Genomic DNA, 23,121 nt, shown 5'->3' with positions numbered 1-23,121 from the left:
TTACAACTCAGCCCGACGACCTTTAAGGTCTTTAAAATCATCAATTACCGACTTCAAATCAATGTTTTCAACAATTTCCCTTTCTATGTAAACCACCAAATTGTTTGCGAGAAAGTCATCTGACATCTTATTGCAAAGGCGGTTCTTGAATATTTTCATTGCAGAAAATCCCCTCTCTGTTGTTGCAGTTGAAACTGGAAGTGTCAACATTAACCGAACCACTCTATCAGCCAAATAATACGTCTCACGTTTCTGAGTTTCCAAAGTCCCTTGCATAGGTCAGCAATAGTTGATACGCCACTTATCCTTGGATTCTTTGTCATATCAATATTAAAAATCTCCAATTGACATCGTAATTGAATTCTCTCTTGTTTTGTAAAATCTTCAGGATAGTACTTCTCAACAAGAAGACAAATTTGATCAATGTTAATCACTTTAGGGTGTTCTTTTGAAACTAAAGTAGAACTTAGACGTAACAATTCCATCGCATGATCATTGAATCTACTATTAAACTCATGTAACTGTTTGTCCAATGTGTATGTAAACAAATCTAATCGATAAAAATGTTCAAAAGTAACATGATTATCTATTTTTCGAGGCCGATATCGAGTAGAAGTACATGGAGCATTCATATCTAGCATATCTATTTGATGTTTTTCACAAAAAAATTGTACCTGTGCAACTAAAGAATTCCATCCGTTGTTTCTGAAATCATTTAGACCCTCCTTTGTTGCTGAAACTAACTCCATGGCATTAAGAATATCTTGGGATTTTTTTGTAGAGCTTGAGAAAGTATATGAGTTTTTCCCATTAGTTCCTTCATCAAGTGAAGAATAAACACAAATTCAAGTGATTTCAGGTAACAATAAGCCGCATCAGCATCTCCGTGTTGAGAATAAGTAGCAGATACGTCATCAATTATTCCTTGGAGCACAATACGAGTACAATCAAACATGGTAAGCAAACTACAAATGGAACGAAGATGTAACAACCCAAAATTCAAGACTAAATATTTCTTTTAATAAAACATTACGTAAAGCAAAATCATCAATCCAAAACATAAACAGAGTATTAATTTCCAAAACACATGATCGTTATCGGAGTAAAACATTCCCAGGCTGTCTAATCTATGGTGTGTGCCATGTAATCATACCGAGCTCTTCCCTCCTCTATTGGAAGTACCTGAAACCAAAACTGAAAACCTTAAGCACAAAGCTTAGTGAGTTCCCCACCCTACCACATACCATGCATAACCACATACTACACATACTGGGCCACGCCCGCTATTTTGGGTCTCGCCCCCTACCTCGGGCCTCGCACGCTATAACGGCCCCACCGCTCTAGGCCCCGCCTGGCTTCGAGCCCCACTCGGATACAGATCTGTCTAACTTATTGATGGGTTTTGGTCATAAGACATCCTATGTGCTCATACAAACCCTAAAGCTTGGATCTAGGTTTCTCTATTGTACATGCTTTGAATCCAAGACTATAAACCCTAATTCTAGCATACAAGTAATCATATTAATATGTAATTAGGTTTAAGATCATACCTTGATTGTTATGTAGCAATAACAATCCCAAATCTCCTTGTATTGACTTTGGAAGGCTTAGAGTCACAAGTGTCATTCCTCTAATGGTTCACAAACACCATAAGCAAGAGGATGAAGATGAGAGAGGTTGGAGGCTACCAAAAACGTGTAGAAACCCTAAGAAGAAGCTTAGCCACGTTTTTGAGCCTTAAGGGGTCTTTATATAGTTGGGCTATTAGGGTTATCTAACAAGGAAACCCTAATTTGGATGCTTAAGCCCTAAGCAACCCATAGACTCCTTTTAATCAAGCCCTTGGACGATTTCCTTATGGGCTTCCCCATAGAATTCGTCCAACCCTTGATACAAGGCAATCCATGGCCCAAATTGCAATTATCTTATAATTACAATTCCAGTCCCTTAAGTTTAATTAATCTCTTTTAGTCACAAAACTAATTACCAATTAATTATTGACTAATATTAATTAAACAATATGATTTCTCCTTTAATATATTATTCCCATAATATATTAATAAATCACATTTAATCCTTTCTCTCCATAATTCATCCTATCAAGTTGCTTTGGTGAAGGCAACCCAAAAGGACCATGCACCATCGGGTCAAGTACATACCAAAATAGTTATGGACTTAGACACTAATCCAACAGTCTCCCACTTGGATAAGTCTAATAACTATTATGCGTATGACTTCAGATCCCGATCTGCAATCGTAGCTTTCCAAAGCCGCTGTCAACTCTGATCCTATCAGATACGCGTGTCCTTAGATAAGGGATCATATATTCCTCCATTTTAGATATCGTCTGAGATATGATTTTTTTAATCATTCTCTTTGTACTACTTCTCGATTTCTGATTTATGACGACAGACTAACTGAACAAATCAAATTAGCCCTAGCCCGGCCAAGCATTTACGTTTGTCATCACTAAACCATCGAGGGGCCCAAATATATCGCTTTTATCCTACCTTGGATAAAAGGAACGGATAAAATTTGATACAATGCTTGCTTTCACTCACTAACCAAATCACACACAACAATATGTTTTATAACACCAAGTTACTAGTGCGTTTACATATTATCAATGTGCAACCGATTAGCAAGATACAACTCACACATCTCGGTTTCAATAATATAAGATGTTATCGTCTCACTAATCACTCGAGATAGTGATCCAAGTGAGCGTGGGTTTAATCCAATGCTCAAATCATATTCATAAGCACTCATGAACGTTGCAGCAAACATTTGCTTATGTCTAATACTCTTTTAGACAATCCACACACCAATTCACGACAATCTTCATTCATATCTACTTCCAACATATGAATGACTGTGGCCCGTTCGAATAATTCGATTATTCTTAATAAACTCAATTATTCTGGAAGTCAAAACATGCAAGGTGAAACACAAGAATAATACTAATCCCATATGGCCTCAAACCTTTGAGTATAAACAAAACACGTTTTATTTATCACCATATCGGTTACTCATTATTTGTCGTTTCGGGTAATCAACTTTTTACTTGAATTATTACACTTGTCCCACGCTCCTAGCATGCACACAATGTTTACCTATGGTTCTTACTTTTGTGAAATAGACAAATTGAACACATTTCCAATCATTCTCATTTTACAACTCCAAATCCATTTTCTTAAGTGTAAGAATATCAAATTCTTGTTACTTATAGAATATACTAGATTCTAACACGTTATGCAACGATCCTTTTGTAATGTCACTGCACCAAAGTCTCAAAGACTATTGCCAATGATATTACAAAGTCCTCTATCGGAGATTGTTACAAGACAATTCCTTAGATACGATGTCTCTCACTCAAAGTACATTCATTTGAAAATCCTTTTGCATAAAGGTTTCTAATCTAGTCATAGATTTTCAATATTTACTTCCCAATATGGACACGCTTCCATATTTTCCATTTGACAACTAATTTCTTAATAGAATCTTTTCTATTCATCATAATGTCAATATGGTCCATTAATACCATGCTTACAACTACTCATAAGCAACCAATCCTCGTCGAACTTTGGATTGTCCTTTGATAGTTGTTTAATTATATTTGTCAAAACCAATTCTAGTCCCTTTTCCCTCTAAATGCGCTAGACATTTGGAAAATTTTAGAATGGTCAAATATTAAAGCATTTGCAATCGATCCTATACCCGAAGCGTATGGGACACGATGAACAACGTTTTATTTACTAAGTTTATTAACATTTCTCAACCTAATCCTTTAGATTTGAAATGAAGCATAATATTCTCTCCCTTAATTATAGCAAAACAACCTTTCAACTCTTACAACTTTGCAAAGTATGACTCTTGTTTTCTATAATTAATATTGCCAACTATGCAATACGTGCCTTAAAAATCATACAATCATAGCATTTATGCTCCCACTATCATGATGATTATTATAAAACATAACACTTATGCTCCCACTAGCTTCGACATGTATTCATAAACATCTTAACTTTCAGAAAAACAATACTTATTGAATTTCTTAAGTTCATGTTTCTAATACTTAGTGCTTTGATAATCTTTTATCAAGGCTTCTTGAACTTATACACCTTTGCCTTCGATAGTTCATATGTGTGTCTAAACAATTAAGACTAATTGCCAAACCTCAAATTATGGAAAGGGATGTCGTAACCATAATCGAATTCGAGAATGCAATTTTACAATCACTATCTTCTTAAAATCTTTCTTAGTGAAAGCATTTTCTCACAATCATTTTCATGAAGGAGGAAATCTTATGACACTTAGATTTAAACGGTGTATGTGTTCCTATCTATGTGAATTTGTTAAAAACCAAAGTTTACGACAAATTCAAACTCATATGGATCGAACTTTCTTAATCTTGATTTCTTGCCTTATGGTAGCACAACTGCCCACCACGTCTTCCAAGTAGTTAAGCAGCTCACCTTTTCCTATCAATGTACTTTCCATTGATCAAGGTCCTTGCCTTTTATGCATTCAAATGAGAACTCATAGGACTCACATTCATAATTAACTCGATTGGATTGGCACAGAAACAAAATAATGTCTTCACGATAGGTTGTAAACCTCAACTCGTGTGATAGTGATGATCGATAAGGTTTATTTGATTTGTTCTTGAAACTTTTCAAGACTATTAAGACTCCCACTGACTCCTTGACATATTCGATTCTCTTATCAAAACATTTCTTGACAAACAAATATTCAAGAGTTAGTGTAGCTTTTATCAAAACAAAACACTTCATAATTTTGGTATTAGTTGGTCTTTATCTTATCTAATACATCACAACTTTCCACAATTGATGAATGTTATAAACCTTCTTAATACTATTCACTCAATATCACAATCTTGAATTTAAGACTTGTTTTGGAACGAAGTATGATTGACTTCTTGATTTGACCATTTCTTCAATCTTTGATTCCTCTTCTTGGACATACAATTGTACCAAGACTCACTTAGAGTATCAATTGAGATACGGTTCTTAATCATTAAGACCTATCATAAATCATAAAAGCTACTCTCACTTCTTCTTAGAATGGAGAAACTCTTATCTTTCTGCCTACTTGATTCTTCTTATTCGTTTTGCTATTGATCTAAACCCTTTAATCAATTCAAAATTACACTTAATCTTGTAAGTGTAATCATATTTACTAAGCCTTTAGTAAATCATGACGAATATCTTTGTTACTCTTATGGTGAACTTGATCAACACACAACTTTGTGTACTCGATCTCCTAGTCCTTCAGTTGACACTTTGTCAATGAATTAGTCTAATTTCCAAATATGAAATTTCTCATTCATCGTGCAACCAGGTTGCATGATTCCAAGTTTCTGTCCAATTGAAACTTGGGCGATGAGAAACTCTCCCTATTTGGTAAATTATTGACTTTCCATAACACAATAAGAAATAAATCCATTATTGCTAATAATTTTAACATCAATTTTTCATACACGCCATTGTAAGGATAAATAAATAAAATTTAAAATCAAAAATTTATTTTATTGCGGAAAAATTTGTCCTTACAATGCAACTCATTGAAAAACTTATGCTAATACATCTTTCTTAGCAATCTAATTCTAACTCTAAGTAGTAGCTCAAGAATCTAATCTTCGAGAAACGCGATCGAAATCCATTCCTTCACGGTTAGATTCTGCTCACTTCTTCCCTTAAGCTTCTTTTCTTTTCTTTGATCCTTCTAAACATCAATTGTAATCTTATCACATTATGTATTCAGAATCTAGAATGAAGCTTAAAAGAGTTAGTCAATGGATTTTACCTAAATTAGAGCCATACATTTCGACTCTCCCATCTCTTAGATCTCTTAGGTAAATAGGGCAGCTTCGTCTCCAATGCCCCTTCTCTTGGCAATAAAAGCAAATTGACTCTTTTTGGAATAGGACATGGAACTACTTCAGACATCGCCTTTCTCTTATGATAAATCTTTTCAATCATAGCATGTCTTTTGTTGCCATTGTCTATATCCATAGAGGTCTCGAAGGCAGATTCACCAATCAACTTTGCTTTTCTATTGCGCCAAACCATTGCTGATTCAGCAGCAATAAGCATATATGTGAGATCTATAGGGTCACGTCGCGGTTCATCATATAGTACTCTCTTACGAACTCACTATATGAGTTAGGAAGTGACTGAAGAACCCAATCAACAGCCATTTCCTCACAGACAATGGATCCCAACAGTGTGACTTCATCCCTAAGACGTGTGCACACACCGGCTTTCCTTCTTTATGTTTACTTGCTAAAAGGGCTTGAGTGATATTGAACCTTTCAATTTTACAATCTTGTGGGTTAGGGAGAATAATTGGAGGAGGAGGAGGAAGTGAAGCATGATTTCTTGTTCCTCGATCGAATCGTGGAATATCATCTTCATGTGGAATGCTTGTTCCATGGGATTTGGGAAGACCATAGTTGTCGAACTTTGACATCTACAAAACGGGAGAAAACAAATTCAAGTTAGTTGATTGATTGAGTCCTTGGTAAATCACCCAAATGAAATTCCAAGGCTAGGACCCAACACAATATTCTACAACTCGGGAGAGGGATGCCGTAACCCAAATTGCAGAACATTTGAAGGTAAGTGAATGACGATTCACTAATTTCCACCATGAGAAACGAAAAAGAAATTTAAGTTTTAAATCTATGAAAACTCCTAGATCCTTTGAGATTCATTGAACTTTCAATGGCATGTTTAAATCTCGATATGCCCCTCTTGTTTGTAACTGGGATGCCGAGGATCACAAAGCGGGTGTGAATAACCATGCAAACTTACATGGTGCCCTCACATGTTACAGTCACATATTCGATGTGCCGGTAAACCACACATGCTCCACCGAACTATGACAAACATTGAGTCACCCTTTGCTACCTTTGCTTAGAACCATTTAGTGTGCCGGTAAACCACACACGCTCCACTAACGTCTTTGCAAGGGTACAAAGTGTAATTTCATGGAATTGCATCAATTCACTTTTCCTAAGTAACTAAGATTGGGAATTAGAAAAACATTTAGTTACTTTAGTAATTCATTATACTTATAATGGAAGGTTTCGTCCTATCCTACCCGTTCGGCTAACGGCCCTCCACTAGTCAAGAGTGCGGTGGGTAAGAGTGGATACCCATTCAATCGCCATTTTATAGGCAATTTCCTTAAACACCCCTTATAGACCAGCTTCGTGAATGAGGCCTACTAACGGTAAGACTGACTTTTACTCATACATATATATAATGTTAGACTTTTAATATTATATATAGTATAGAGTGCATTTTATACTTTTAAAATACTATGTGGTTAACTTTAACAATTACGCTTTTAATTCAATTAAATGGTTAACCTAAACTTTTATGGATTTATTAAATCTCTTTTAATTATACTCCTTAATTAATTAATAAAACCATAAGGGTGTATTTGAACTTTTCAAAACATTACTAGGGTTTTAGAATTTAACATTCCTAATTAACTTTTAATCAACTTTTAAATTCCAAAACTTGAGGGCAAGTTTTCAAACCTTTTTCAAAACATTAGGGTTTTAACTATTTAAATTTCAAAACTTCAAAACTTTTGGGTTCAAATTTAAACTATAAAACCTAAAGGGGAAAATATGAAACCTTTCATAACAAAAAGGATCAAATAACAAATAATTTTAAATTAACATTTAATCACATAATTATCCATATTTGATTTATTTAATGATTTCTTGCAAAATAATTTATCAATTTACTCAAAATAATTAATCAATTATCTTATAAGGAAACAATTATCTTATGAATTGATAATTATCTTTAATTAGATCAAGAATATAGTCATATATATCATAAAATCGGATTTATATTGATCTAATATGATAAGGTAACTATCCTAATGCAAAAACAACAAGAAATCCTGAGATAAGCATAATCTGACGAGTTGACTCGTCGAGTCAGGCATGGACTCGTTGAGTCTGCATGGACTCGGCGAGTTCAGCCATGGACTTGGCGAGTCCAGCCTCCAGAATCCAAAAAATCGAATTTTCCAGTTATACAATGCATCAATACAATTGAAACCAAGCTAGGCTCTGATACCACTGATGGGTTTTGGTCATAAGACATCCTATGTGCTCATACAAACCCTAATGCTTGGATCTAGGTTTCTCTATTGTACATGCTTTGAATCCAAGACTATAAACCCTAATTCTAGCGTACAAGTAATCATATTAATATGTAATTAGGTTTAAGATCATACCTTGATGGTTATGTAGCAATAACAATCCCAAATCTCCTTGTATTGACTTTGGAAGGCTTAGAGTCACAAGTGTCACTCCTCTAATGGTTCACAAACACCATAAGCAAGAGGATGAAGATAAGAGAGGTTGGAGGCTACCAAAAACGTGTAGAAACCCTAAGAAGAAGCTTAGCTACGTTTTTGAGCCTTAAGGGGTCTTTATATAGTTGGGCTATTAGGGTTATCTAACAAGGAAACCCTAATTTGGATGCTTAAGCCCTAAGCAACCCATAGACTCCTTTTAATCAAGCCCTTGGACGATTTCCTTATGGGCTTCCCCATAGAATTCATCCAACCCTTGATACAAGGCAATCCATGGCCCAAATTGCAATTATCTTATAATTACAATTCCATTCCCTTAAGTTTAATTAATCTCTTTTAGTCACAAAACTAATTACCAATTAATTATTGACTAATATTAATTAAACAATATGATTTCTCCTTTAATATATTATTCCCATAATATATTAATAAATCACATTTAATCCTTTCTCTCCATAATTCATCCTATCAAGTTGCTTTGGTGAAGGCAACCCAAAAGGACCATGCACCATCGGGTCAAGTACATACCAAAATAGTTATGGACTTAGACACTAATCCAACACTTATGCCTCGCCTATTACTGGGCCCCGCCCGCTAACATATAATAGCACATAAGAATATAACAACACATAAGCTAAAATATACTCACAAATCCTGTGCTGAGGCCTCACCTATCTTGGGCCTCGCCCTTGTCCTGCTACTGATGAGTCATGGAACCTCGTCCACACCCTTACTGATTGTGAGATACGGGCCCAGTCCACACTCACTCTTTCCCTAACTTGGGCCTCACCCATGTTCTGCTGCTAATGAGATGTGGATCACCATCCACACACTGCTATTGGTGAGATACAGGACCTCACCCACACTCACCTCCTTACCAGGCACATACATGTATCACACAGACAACAAGTATAAACTAACATATATGTAACACCGTAAATTTCAAAAAAAAAAATTACAAATTTTTTCATAAAACATAATTCGTTTAATATTCATAAAACAACCATATTTAATTATCCAATTCAAGTAAATACAAAATCCCAAGATCACAAATGTATAAACTCCGTGTGTGTGTGTACGGATCAAGCCGACGCCTTCCCGCAGTTGTCACTAGTACCTGAAACAATAACATCAAACACTGTAAGCACAAGGCTTAGTGAGTTACCCAAAATACCATATATAACACATATTAGCCACTCGAGGCTCTAACTCTGTGGGTCCGTGCACCCAAACTCTGTGAACCCTTAGGTTCTAACTCTGTAAACATGCACAGTACAAATCACATAGAAATAATGCAGTACAACACATAACATACATAGCATACAAACACTCTATCACATAACTCTGGTTACCTACTCAAGGTAAAGTATAGTGAGAATACTCACCTCGCGTCTCGGTAAGTTGTGAATCCTGAAATCACTAGTGCTCGATCGCCCGAGCTAAAGTCCTCCTAAATCACAATACATCTCTAATTAACACTTTCCCAACTAAGGTTGTTACTCTTTAACAAGTCAACTTTGGTCAACGTTGGTCAATGTCCAACGGTCAACTTTGACCGGACTCGGCGAGTGCACAATAGCTACTCGGCGAGTTTGAGCGTATACACTGATTTCCCTGAAATCCTCCCTTGACACATCGAGTATCCTCCTAACTCGATGAGTTCCACCTGGCATGAGTTGTGGGGCCACCACGACTCAACTCGCCGAGTCTCAAGAACAACTTGGCGAGTCTAGCTTGACTCAGTCCACCTGTCTAGTCTGATTTCCCCCTGACTCACTGAGTCAACCCTCCCCAACTCGGCAAGACCACTCGCTGTGTGGTCGGGCAACATTCATACTACTCGCCGAGTCTGTTCTTCGGACTCGGCAAGTCCGTGCCATGCAATGACTCAAACTTGCTCATAAGGTCAGATCCAGTCCATTAACCCATAGATCCAGTCCTTCCAAGCATATTTAGCACGTAAAGTCACTATCTTGATGCACATACAATCTCTATATGACCATAAATGATGTTTTTGTCTTAAATACTTCAACCCAAGGTCATAAACTCCATTGCTATACATAAAGCTTGAAGAATGAGGCTCTCTGGACCTCTATGGATCCAGATCCAGAGCCTCAACACAAGAAGGGAACTATTTGGCATCAAATCATCCCATAAATGTCCATAAGAAACCCTAGATCCCATTATACATCACAAAACAGAAAGTAATCCAAAATCATACCTCTATATTGATGATCTAAGCTTCAAATCCACAGAATAGCAACCTCCTTTGCTTCCTCTTGCCTAGAATCTTCTCCTTCTTTGCTAAATGACACACACAAGGGTCAAGAATGCTTCCTTTCTCTCTCAAAACGTTCAAGCACACAAGGGTTTCTCTCTAAGGGTTGGGTGAGCACAAATGATGGCCATAAGGCCCTTTAAATAGGTCGCAAACCCCGGAAATTAGGGTTTCACCACACAGCATGGACTCGCTGAGTCCACTCTTGGACTCGTCGAGTCCGGACGCGAACCCATGCCCAAATCCGTGATCCTACTCGGTGAGTCTAGGCTCCAACTCGCCGAGTCCACTCACAATTTCCATAAATAAATCCAAAATAAATACCTAGAAATTCCGGGTTGTTACAATTCTCCCCCACTAGAACTAGACTTCACCCTCGAAGTCACATTCTGCAAATAACTCCGGATGCTGCTCTCGCATCTCACGCTCCGGTTCCCACGTCATCTCGGACCCCTTCCGATGCTGCCACCGAACCAAGACCAAAGGTACCTCCTTGTTCCTCAGAACTTTGATTTTCCGATCTCTGATGGCCACTAGTCTCTCAACATAATTCAGGCTCGCATCCACTTGAATATTGTCTAATGGAACCACTACCGACTCATCGGCTATACACTTCCGCAATTGTGACACATGGAAAGTGTCGTGAATCTGCCCCAATTTTGCTAGCAAATCCAAGCGATAGGCTACCCTGCCTACCCTCGCGACTACCCGAAATGGTCCGATATATCGGGGCCCCAACTTGCCCCTCTTCCTGAATCGGATCACTCCTTTCCAAAGAGAGAGACCTTCAGGAGCACAAAATCACCGACCTGGAACTCAAGTTCGGACCGGCGTCTGTCCGCATAACTCTTCTGTCGACTCTGAGCAGTCAGTAACCTCTGTCTGACCTGCTGGATCTGCTCTGATGTCTGAAGCACTATCTCCGTATTACCCATAACACGCTGCCCGACTTCTCCCCAGCAAATGGGGGTTCGACACTTCCTCCCGTACAACAGCTCAAAGGGTGGCATACCGATGCTCGAATGATGTCTGTTGTTGTAAGAAAACTTGGCCAACGGAAAATACGTATCCCAACTTCCCCCAAAATCCAATACACATGCTTGGAGCATGTCCTCGAGGGTCTGAATCGTTCACTCACTCTGTCCGTCTGTCTGGGGGTGATATGCGGTACTAAAATGTAGCCTAGTACCCAACTCCTCATGGCACTTTTTCCAGAACCTAGAAGTGAAACGCACGTCCCGGTCGGAGACAATCGAGATCGGCACTCCATGCCGAGATACCACTTCCCTCACATATATCTCTGCTAACTTCTCTGCGGAAGAACTCTCACTGATGGCAAGGAAGTAAGCACTCTTTCGTCAACCTGTCCACAATTACCCAAATTGCATCAACTCCCCGAGCAGTTCTTGGCAATTTGGTGATGAAATCCATGGTGATTTGTTCCTATTTCCATTCGGGAACCTCCAATGGCTGCAACTTACCATGTGGCCTCTGATGTTCGACCTTAACCTTACGGTAGGTTAAGCACCTCTCAACGAACCACACAACATCTCTCTTCATACAGGGCCACCAATACACCTTCCTTAAATCCAAATACATCTTAGTGGCCCCGGGATGGATCGAGAATTTCGACCGATGAGACTCTTCCATCAAAATGGCACGCGCACCTCCCACGAACGGTACCCAAATACGCCCCTGAAAAGTCATAAGCCCCGACCATCGGTAACGAACTCCGATACCAGTCCAACAACTCGCTCTCTCTTCTGGATTTCCGACCTCACTGCCTCAGCCTGTGCTCCTCGAATGGTGTCCAACACAGGAGTCACCACGGTCAAACGCAAACATACACCTCACAACGGGGCACTCTCCGCCCGGCGACTTAGGGCGTCGGCTACCACATTAGCCTTGCTCGGATGGTACAGGATCTCGCAATCATAATCCTTAACCACATCCAACCACCTTCTTTGCCGCATATTTAGGTTGGGCTGATCCATCAAATACTTCAGACTCTTATGGTCCGTGTATATCGTACACCGAACCCCATACAAATAATGGCGTCAAATCTTGAGGGCGAACACCACTGCCCCCCAACTCTAGGTCATGGGTGGGATACCTCGACTCATGAGGCTTCAACTGCCTCGATGCATACGCTATCACATGCCCTCTCTGCATTAGTACCGCTCCCAATCCCAAAATCGATGCATCGCAGTATACAACAAAATCCTCCATTCCCTCCGGGAGGGCTAACACCGGGGCCTCACATAACCTTTGGCGAAGCGTCTCAAAGGCGGCCTGCTGCTCGGGGCCCCATGAAAAGGCAACACCCTTCCGGGTCAACCTAGTGAGTGGCACTGCGATCTTAGAGAAATCCCTGATAAATCTCCGATAATAACCAGCCAACCCTAGAAAACTCCTGATCTTGGAGGGGGACCTCGACACTTCCCAACTCATAACTGCCTCCACTTTGGCCGGGTCGACCAATATCTCATCCTGGTTAACAAGATGTCCAAGGAACTAGACCTCTCGCAACCAGAAGTCACACTTGGAGAATTTGGCATAAAGCCTCTCCGATCTCAGAACTCCAAGGATCTCCCTCAAATGCTCCTCATGCTGCTCCCTAGATCTCGAATATACCAAAATGTCATCAATAAATACGATCACCGACCGATCCAACATCGGCCTGCATACCCGGTTCATCAGATCCATAAACACTACCGGAGCATTGGTGAGCCCAAAAGGCATCACCACAAACTCATAATGCCCATAACGCGTCCTAAACGCTATCTTCTGGACGTCCTCATCTCGTACCCTCAACTGATGGTATCCAGACCTCAAATCGATCTTGGAGAACCAAGATGCTCCCTGCAACTGGTCGAACAAATCATCGATCCTCCGCAACGGGTAACGGTTCTTGACCATCAGCTTGTTCAACTCTCGGTAATCAATACACATCCGGTGTGAACCATCCTTCTTCTTTACAAACAGAATGGGCGCTCCCCACGGCGAGCTACTCAGCCGAATAAACCCTTTCCCCAGCAGCTCCTGAAGCTGCGAGGATAGCTCTTGCATCTCTGGAGGTGCAAGACGATAAGGCACCTTAGCGATAGGCGCGGCCCCCGGGACCAAATCAATACCGAACTCTACTTGCCTCACGGGAGGCACCCCCGGTAACTCCTCTAGAAAAACATTTGGAAACTCACGCACTATAGGAACCTCCTCCACTGACCTCGGCCTCCTGGAATCAACCCGCGTATTTGACACGTACGCCACAAAACCCTTACAGCCCTGCTGTAAACACTGCCTCACCCTAGCGGCCGAACAAAATGCTGATCCAGAATGGGTACCCTCGCCGTACACTGTAAGAACTCCCCCACTAGGGTCTCGTATGGTCACTAGATGCCGCTCGCAGTTGATAACTGCACCGAACTTGCTCAACCAGTCGATGCCCACGATGACACAAACATCCCCCATGGCAATAGGAACCAAATCAATCGGGAACTCAACACCGAAAATCTCGAGTACGCACCCACGGATCACCTCCGTGGCATATATCGCCTTCTCGTCAGCTATAGAAACTCTCAGAGGCCGACTCAGCGCCTCGCGACTAACACTGATGTGCTGACTAAAAGCCAAAGATACAAAGGACCGACTCGCACCCGAGTCAAATAATACCAAGGAATGTACAGAATTCACAAGAAAAGTACCTACGCATAACATGATATAAGCATAATATTTCAACATTATAATAAATACATGCAAGAATACATACCAGCCACGACATCGGGTGCTGCACAGACCTCCTCCGCGGTCAACTGAAATGCTCTCCCACGTGCCCTCGGCGCCTCGGCCTTCACTGGCCCACTCCTGGTAGCTCTGATGGCGGCAGGGGCAGATCCCTGAGGTGCTCCCTAAGCTGATCCCCGCAACTACAGACACTCCGCCTTCCGGTGTCAGGTCTGGTTGCAGTGAAAACATACTGCAAACCCCTTGGGGCAGTCCTTGTCCATATGCCCCTCCTTGCCACATTTGTAGCAAGATCCCACTCTACACACTCCATCATGACCCTTGCCGCAGTTTCCACAAGTGCGGCCCTTCTGGCTCCCTGATTTGGGATCAGCGGGTTTGGCCCACTTGGCTGCCGGTTGGAATTGTATCGGTCGCCGATCCCTCCAATGAGACTCAGCCTCCTCCCTAGCCTGGGTCTCCAGCTCAATCTCCCTCTTCTGGGAAATTGCCTGAAGCTCGGAAAATGTCCGGTATGAGGAGTTCACCATGAACTCCCGAATGTCCCGTCTCAAAATACTCAAATATCGACTCATACGTTCCTGCTCAGTGGACATGTGCTCAGGGCAGAATATCGCCCTCTCGTGAAACATCCTGGTGATCACTATAACAGACTCAGTACCCTGCTTGAGGGTCAGAAACTCCTGGGCCAACCGCTCCTGCTCCACCTGGGGAACATACTCATCTCGGAACATGGTAGTGAACCTGTCCCAGGTCACTGCCGCAAGCTCAGTAGGAGAAAAGTGTGCTGTGAAAAATTCCACCAGTCCTTTGCTCCCAAGCAAAGCTGGTTCAGTGGGAACCGTACTCTCAGATGCTCAGGAGATGATCATGTGGAGAAACACCCGTCTATGTCAGAAATCCATCTCATGGCCGCCACCGGGTCCTGGGTCCCATCAAACTCTGGTGGTTTCGTGTTGCTGAACTCCCGGAACAGCAACGCGTCACCACCCTGCGGCCTAGCAGCAACAATAGCTGCAGTGGCCGCCGCAACTGCAGCCTCAGAAAGAGCGGCATAACGCTCGTCGAAAGTCTCGATCAGCGCAGTCTTAATGGACCCGAACATCTCTGGTATCTCTGCTCTGATGATTGCAGCTACCTCCTCATGAATGATCTGTCGGATCTCCTAATCACTAGCCCCGACACCCTCCGGCATATGACGTGTCCTCACCATGATCAACCTCTGAAATACAACATACGATAAATTAGAATCCGCTCGAGCATACTCACACTCGACAACCCATCCCTCCTTGATTCTTGGTATTCCGAAGATTCTTATTTGGACCGTGCACCGCCCCGGTGCTTTCAGTAGTGTGACAATCATCAATCTTGAGTCAAGTCAAGCCGGTCAACTCTATTAAACCTTGTGTATTAGGGTTTGTGTTATATTCATACTGTATAACTTGCTATATTAATGGGAAAACATCACTTGAGAAAAGTCTTGTGTTAAAAATTTCCTAAGCCCTAGTGCTAATCAATGAACTAAACTGATAAAAACCATGTTGCATACTCATTGGGAGTGTGTGGGATCCTTAACCATGACTTAACGGGGCTCAAGAGACTTGCACTGCGGAGCCAAACACTCACAAATGCCACACTTGAAATCTCTCTCAAATATCTCTCTATATGAGAAATCTCTCCAAGAATGTCAAATCTCTCCCAAATCCCTCCAAGTATGTGAAATCTCTCTCAAATATCTCTTTGTATGAGAAATCTCTCCAAGAATGTCAAATCTCTCCCAAATCTCTCCAAGTATGTGAAATCTCTCTCAAATATCTCTCTGTATGAGAAATCTCTCCAAGAATGTCAAATCTCTCCCAAATCTCTCCAAGTATGTGAAATCTCTCTCAAATATCTCTTTGTATGAGAAATCTCTCCAAGAATGTCAAATCTCTCCCAAATCTCTCCAAGTATGAGAAATCTCTCCCAAATCTCCCTCAAATAGTTCCCGTAACTTTTTAGAATTATTCGGGTTATTCCGGACCTTAACCGGGTCAAAAACGGCTTAAAACGGGGCGAAAACGAGAAAAATAGGCCTTAGGAACTGAAACCGGAATGAGAGGCCTCTTAGGACCAGAACCGAGCCTCTGGTGGCTGAGGCATGCGAGACCGAGCCTCGGTCTCTGCCTCTCTCGGTCTCTCTTCTGGTCGCTCTGCCTCTCTCGGTCTCTCTTCTGGTCGCTCTGCTCCTCTCGGTCGCTACCCGCTGCTCGGTCTCTTCTGTTCGCTCTGCTCCTCTCGGTCGCTACCCGCCGCTCGGTCTCTTCTGGTCGCTCTGCTCCTCTCGGTCTCTACCCGCCGCTCTGTCTCTTCTCGCTCGGTCTCTACTCCGCCCTCTGTCTCTTCGCGCCCTCTGTTCTCTCCTTCCCCCTCTCGGTTCCTTCCCTCTCTCTTCTCCCCTCTCGGTTTCTGCCTCCCTCTCTCTCGGTTCAGCACCAGAAGGCCGAACCTTGGCCAGACTTCGGGAAATTGTCACTTTTAGCCCATTTTTGATATTTTTAACATTTTAAGCCCGTTTTTCGTGATTTTAAAGCGGGATTTTCTCCAGAAATTATATTTTAACATAATAAACTCTAAATATTCATAATTTAAACATATTTTTATGAAAATCATTATCTAAATAATAAAGATCTAATGGGGGATTTATTTAAGGTGGAGTGTTGACTTTGCCTTAACTTATGACACAAGCAACCACCCCACACCCACCCTATGACCAGCCATACCTCCCCACCTTACTTATGTCACTTCAATGTTCCCTTACACTCAAATTTCACTCACTCCCACGTTTTTGAGCTGGAACAAACAACCACACTCCTCATTTTCTCTCATTTCTCTCATTCCACTAAGTAACAAACACCACTTTTCTCTCAAACTCTTCTACACAAATTTTCGAGATTCAAGGCTGATTTCAAGTGTTCTTCCACACTTAGTAAGTAAAAATTCATCCTCCCTATTATTATTTCACTTCATTCTACTCAAATCTTTGATTTCTTACACAAACTCCATAACTATAATGTTAGATTCTCGAAAACCTTCAAGGCATCTCCAAGTGTTCTTGAATTAAACACTTCCATTCTTCAACAATCATCTACTGAAATCACTTAAGGTGAGTTCATACCCCTACATTTTCATGTTTTCTCAAGTTTTCAGGGGGGGGTTACAAGTTAAAACATCAAGAACATCACTAAATATTTCTAACAGCCTTCATCAGAAAAGTTCAACTCCATTCACGTACTGTTTTGGACATCTTAAACATTTTTTTTTCAAAAATGTACAAGGTGCAAGTAGTTCAAATTTGTAGCTTTAAAATGACTACTTGCACATCTCCATACGATATTTCTACAATTTATGGTGATTTTTACAAAACTGCCTATCATTTCAAACAACAATCTGGACCAGTCTGTGATTATGGACTTTTTCACACAAGTTGGAGGTCATTAAAAATCGTGATAAAAATTATGAGTAAACTAGACACATTTTGTGAACTCTCAGAATTTACGGATCTAGTTTTCGACTTCGTATTATTTTTCTATGATTTTTCCAAAACAGGGCAGAATTGCTAAAGTTAGCCAACAGCAAGTAAATATCATAACACTTTGTATTATGTTGAGCAAAGTGTATAATCATAAGTTCTAATATTTGAATGTGTTTCCTTGTTAGTTTATCATTATGAACTGAAACTAAGTCATTCATATTCAATATTATTCATTCATTTAGAACACGTATTATGTAACTACAAAAAGTATAGTTCAATAAATTCACAACACTAATACATTTCCATAAAAGAATTCATACATATTATATACATTTTAGATAAACTATAATAGGTATAGTTTATGATACATCACTCAACACACTCGTACAAAAAGGGTACATTCATACAAGAAATATTTATATCCACACACATTTCACGTAAACTTGTTAACCTATGTTGTGAGACTCTCTCTCTCCCCGTACGTCCGAGTGCGGGATATAATTCCTGGTAGTTATAATCAGAATCTCCTTGAGGGAGAACATGATACTTGTATATAGATCTATATTGGGTTTGACACCCCACACCTTGCTGCTAGCTACAGTGGGACCTGCAGGTCTACGGGTGACAAATGTCATTTCATTTTCACGATGCCTGAGAAACGTTGTGGCAGGTTGACATAGTCACAGTATAATTATAGCGACTCACCTAGGGAGATAACAATTCATAAAGTTTACGGGGTTTCATAAAACCGAAGTAGGTTTTAGGTTGATAAAAGAAATTTACTTTCCTTATCATTTTAAACTCACGACATTTCTACTAAGTAATGATGATTTCTCATACATTTTAGTCTTTGGTTATAAGGCTACATTTTCGGATTTCAAGGAAAAATATCGGATTTTTCTGAAACAAACGCGACATTTACATGTGAAAGACTTCTACTAAGTTTATTAATAAAAGCTTATGAACTCACCAACCTTTGTGTTGACACTTTTCAAACAACTTGTATTCTCAGGAAAACACTAATCAGGTAATCAAGTGCTTTTGAGGATGGGATGTTAAGGCGTCAAACTTTTCATATTTTGTCAACATATTGTAATTGATTTTGAAACATGTAATTCATACAAGTGATGTAACTTTTTCAATTATATATATGTTGGTTGTGTTTGCTTAAATTACTATTGAAATTGTGGTTATGATACTATACATGAAGTCCTCCACCCCCGGACGTTTCCGCCATCCTTGGTTTGGGGGTGTGACAAGTAGTATGGGCGCAATACTACTGTCCACATTGTCCCAGTACACACCCCAAATCCTCCTCTTCAGATTCCAAATTCCAAGTACTCTATCACTCTCTAAGAGATCTCTCATAAGCTCTTCGCTGCTACCTATTCGCTCTCAAGCATCTCATAGCAGCTCACATCTCCCTAGGCTAAGGCATCACATATCAGGGAACTCTAGTCCTAATAAGAATACCTAGCCTACTCTAGCAAGAGAATACACCATAAACATATAATATAAGGGTATTTTAGGAAATCACCGTTCGGGCGCTGACTGATCGTACACACGTTTCTTCCTTGAATTTCTCTAAAAATCTTTTACTCTTAGAAAAGTTAAATTTTCTTTTGAAAATATTTTTCCAAATCCTCAGTTTGAGTTCAAATACTCCCGAAGGTGTACCCGAATCTCTCAAACCAAGGCTTTGATACCAAATTGTAACACCGTAAATTTCAAAACAAAATTTTCAAATTATTTCATAAAACATAATTCGTTTAATATTCATAAAACAACCATATTTAATTATCCAATTCAAGTAAATACAAAATCCCAAGATCACAAATGTATAAACTCTGTGTGTGTGTACGGATCAAGCCGGCGCCTTCCTGCGGTCGTCACTAGTACCTGAAACAATAACATCAAACATTGTAAGCACAAGGCTTAGTGAGTTCCCCAAAATACCATATATAACACATATTAGCCACTCGAGGCTATAACTATGTGGGTCCGTGCACCCAAACTCTATGAAACCTCAGGTTCTAACACTGTTAACATGCACAACATAAATCACATAGAAATAATGCAGTACAACACATAACATACATAGCATACAAACACTCTATCACATAACTCTGGTTACCTACTCAAGGTAAAGTATAGTGAGAAGACTCACCTCGCGTCTCGGTAAGTTGTGAATCCTGAAATCACTAGTGCTCGATCCCCCGAGCTAAAGTCCTCCTAAATCACAATACATCTCTAATTAACACTTCCCCAACTAAGGTTGATTACTCCTTAACAAGTCAACGTAGGTCAACGTTGGTCAACATCCAACGGTCAACTTTGACCAGACTCGGCGAGTGCACAATAGAGACTCGGCGAGTCTGAGCGTATACACTGATTTCCCTGAAATCCTCCCTTGACACGTCGAGTATCCTCCTAACTCGACGAGTTCCACCTGGCATGAGTTGTGGGGCCAGCACGACTCAACTCGTCGAGTCTCAAGAACAACTCGGTGAGCCAAGCTTGACTCAGTCCACCTGTCCAATCTGATTTCCCCCTGACTCACTGAGTCAACCCTCCCCAACTCGGCAAGACCACTCGCTGTGTGGTCGGGCAACATTCATACTACTCGTCGAGTCTGTTCTTCGGACTCGGCAAGTCCGTGCCATGCAATGACTCAAACATGCTCATAAGGTCAGATCCAGTCCATTAACCCATAGATCCAGTCCTTCTAAGCAACATTTAGCATGTAAAGTCACTATCTTGATGCACATACAATCTCTATATGACCATAAATGATGTTTTTGTCTCAAATACTACAACCCAAGGTCATAAACTCCATTGATATACATAAAGCTTGAAGAATGAGGCTCTCTGGACCTCTATGGATCCAGATTCAGAGCCTCAACACAAGAAGGGAACTATTTGGCATCAAATGATCCCATAAATGTCCATAAGAAACCCTAGATCCCATTATACATCACAAAACAGAAAGTAATCCAAAATCATACCTCTAGATTGATGATCTAAGCTTCAAATCCACAGAATAGCAACCTCCTTTGCTTCCTCTTGCCAAGAATCTTCTCCTTCTTTGCTAAATGACACACACAAGGGTCAAGAATGCTTCCTTTCTCTCTGAAAACGTTCAAGCACACAAGGGTTTCACTCTAAGGGTTGGGTGAGCACATATGACGGCCATAAGGCCCTTTAAATAGACCGCAAACCCCGAAAACTAGGGTTTCACCACATATCATGGACTTGCCGAGTCCGGACGCGAACCCGTGCCAAAATCCGCGATCCTACTCGGTGAGTCTGGGCTCCAACTCGCCGAGTCCACTCATAATTTCCATAAATAAATCCAAAATAAATACCTGGAAATTCCAGGCTGTTACAATATAAACCATTCCTTGGGCACCCGCCCGCTATCATTGGACCTTGTCCTGAATATCGTACTAGCATATTGTGCCTAGGGCTAACCCCCGAGTCTTCCTACTTGTATCTACATGGGCCGGGATTGTGGCCTTAGACCCATTCACATAAAGGGAAACTTACCTGCACTTGCTGAACTTGTTGATAATCCCTCCAGCTACTGCCCGACAACTCTTTGAACTCCTGCTCCACTAGCTCCCTGAGCTACCAATATCAATGCAACACTTAGTCCAACTATCCCCCAAAAGTCAACTAAGTCAACTCTGGTCAATGAAAAAGTCTTGGTCAAGGTCAACCTTACTCGCTGAGTCTGCATGCCGACTCGCCGAGTTCACCTATTTTCGAGTCCTGGCCTGTCCTACTCACGGAGTCCCCACTCTATTCACCAATCCGAGTCTTAACTTGAAGGGTTTGGGGTTTCGCAACTTGACTCGCCGAGTCCAAGAATATACTTGCCGAGTCTAAGGCAATCTTCATCAGACTCGCCGAGTCCACTCAACGGACTCGTCGAGTCCATTCAGATCTTCATACATGGAGAGTACTTTTGAGTCATGCATGGACTCCAAACTGTATATCTGCCCTACCCAAGCCTATTCCTCACGTAAAGTTGCAAACTTTACGTGTAGAGAAGGAGATCTAGGCTAAACACACCATAAACTAGTGTTTAAGGCAAGGAGGCTCTATAATCAACTCAAAGGTAGTTACTTTATGCTTCACCAGGCCAAAATGAGCATACATCCGAAGTAGCAACCTCAAATATGGCTTCTAACTCATATGAATATATAAACATGGCTTGAAAGCCCCAAAACTCATAACTAGAATATATCGAAATGAAGGAAACGACTTAGTACCTTCAATAACTCTAAAAGGTTCCACAAGCTCTGGATCTAAGGCCAATCCTTGAAGCTTCAATGATTTCCCTCTTCCCTTTTCCTTCAAATCACCCAAAAAAGGCTTAGAAGCTTGAAAGAGTAACAATGGGGCTTAGGGTTTGGTGTTCTGGGTTAGAGAGGCAGTAAAGGAACCCTAGGGAAGAGTATGAGACGCTTAAATAGGCTCCAAATCCGGGATTTAGGGTTTTCCTTGCTCTGACCAGACTCGCCGAGTCCCCTTAGCCGACTCGCAGAGTCGGTCACTAACTCCTGAACTCGGATCCCGCTTGGACTCGATGAGTTTCGCACTAGACTCGGCAAGTTGACCCTTTGACTTAGGGTTTTCTTTCCTTCTTGGCCTACCTGATTTTGGGGTGTTACAGAAGATGAGAACCCCAATGTGTATCACCAGCTCCTGTTCATGTCCCAACTTGATTCAATCCTTTGCCTGATTCAATTTCACCAAGTTCCAATAAATACCCAATCTCAGTTGCCTTTGCCTATTGTAACTCATCATGATGCCTACTAGAAGCACAAACCACATTAATTATAAAAATTTAGTTTGAAAAAAATTGGTGTACAGGAATAATTTCTCCTGAAGCAGCCACCAATGCTAGTTGTAATTTGTGAGCAAAGCAGTGAACATAATACGAATAAGGAAAATCCTTAAGAACAAGTGCTTGTAATCCGTTCCATTCCCCTCTCATATTACTAGCACCATCATACCCTTGGCCACGGATTTTACTAACATCAAACCGATAGTGTAAAAGTTGTATCCGCATATTCGTTCTCAAGGTTAATGATAAGGTATCCTTGACATGAACCAGATCCAAGAATCTTTCCCATATGTTCCCTTCTGCATCAACAAATCTCAAAACGATGGTCATTTCCACTTTTTTAGACTCATCCCGTGACTCATCAACCAT

The 23,121-nt window shown here is 40.8% G+C and overlaps 1 protein-coding gene across 1 annotated transcript; it reads right to left on the bottom strand.

The window, feature by feature from the left end:
• LOC145040331 (uncharacterized) lies at nucleotides 1–23,121 on the bottom strand. Its single transcript, XM_078988273.1, has 5 exons — nucleotides 22,777–23,121; nucleotides 22,175–22,256; nucleotides 675–817; nucleotides 242–521; nucleotides 1–194 (listed from the first exon to the last, which is right to left on the bottom strand). The coding sequence occupies exons 1-5, from the start codon at nucleotides 23,119–23,121 to the stop codon at nucleotides 1–3; spliced, it is 1,044 nt and encodes a 347-aa protein (XP_078844399.1).

The sequence above is a fragment of the Lactuca saligna genome, chromosome 4 (assembly GCF_052625555.1).
Source record: "Lactuca saligna cultivar CGN05327 chromosome 4, ASM5262555v1, whole genome shotgun sequence".
Classification (NCBI taxonomy): domain Eukaryota; kingdom Viridiplantae; phylum Streptophyta; class Magnoliopsida; order Asterales; family Asteraceae; genus Lactuca; species Lactuca saligna.
Note: the sequence above shows the minus strand (reverse complement) of the source record. Positions and strands in the feature narration are given on the sequence as shown.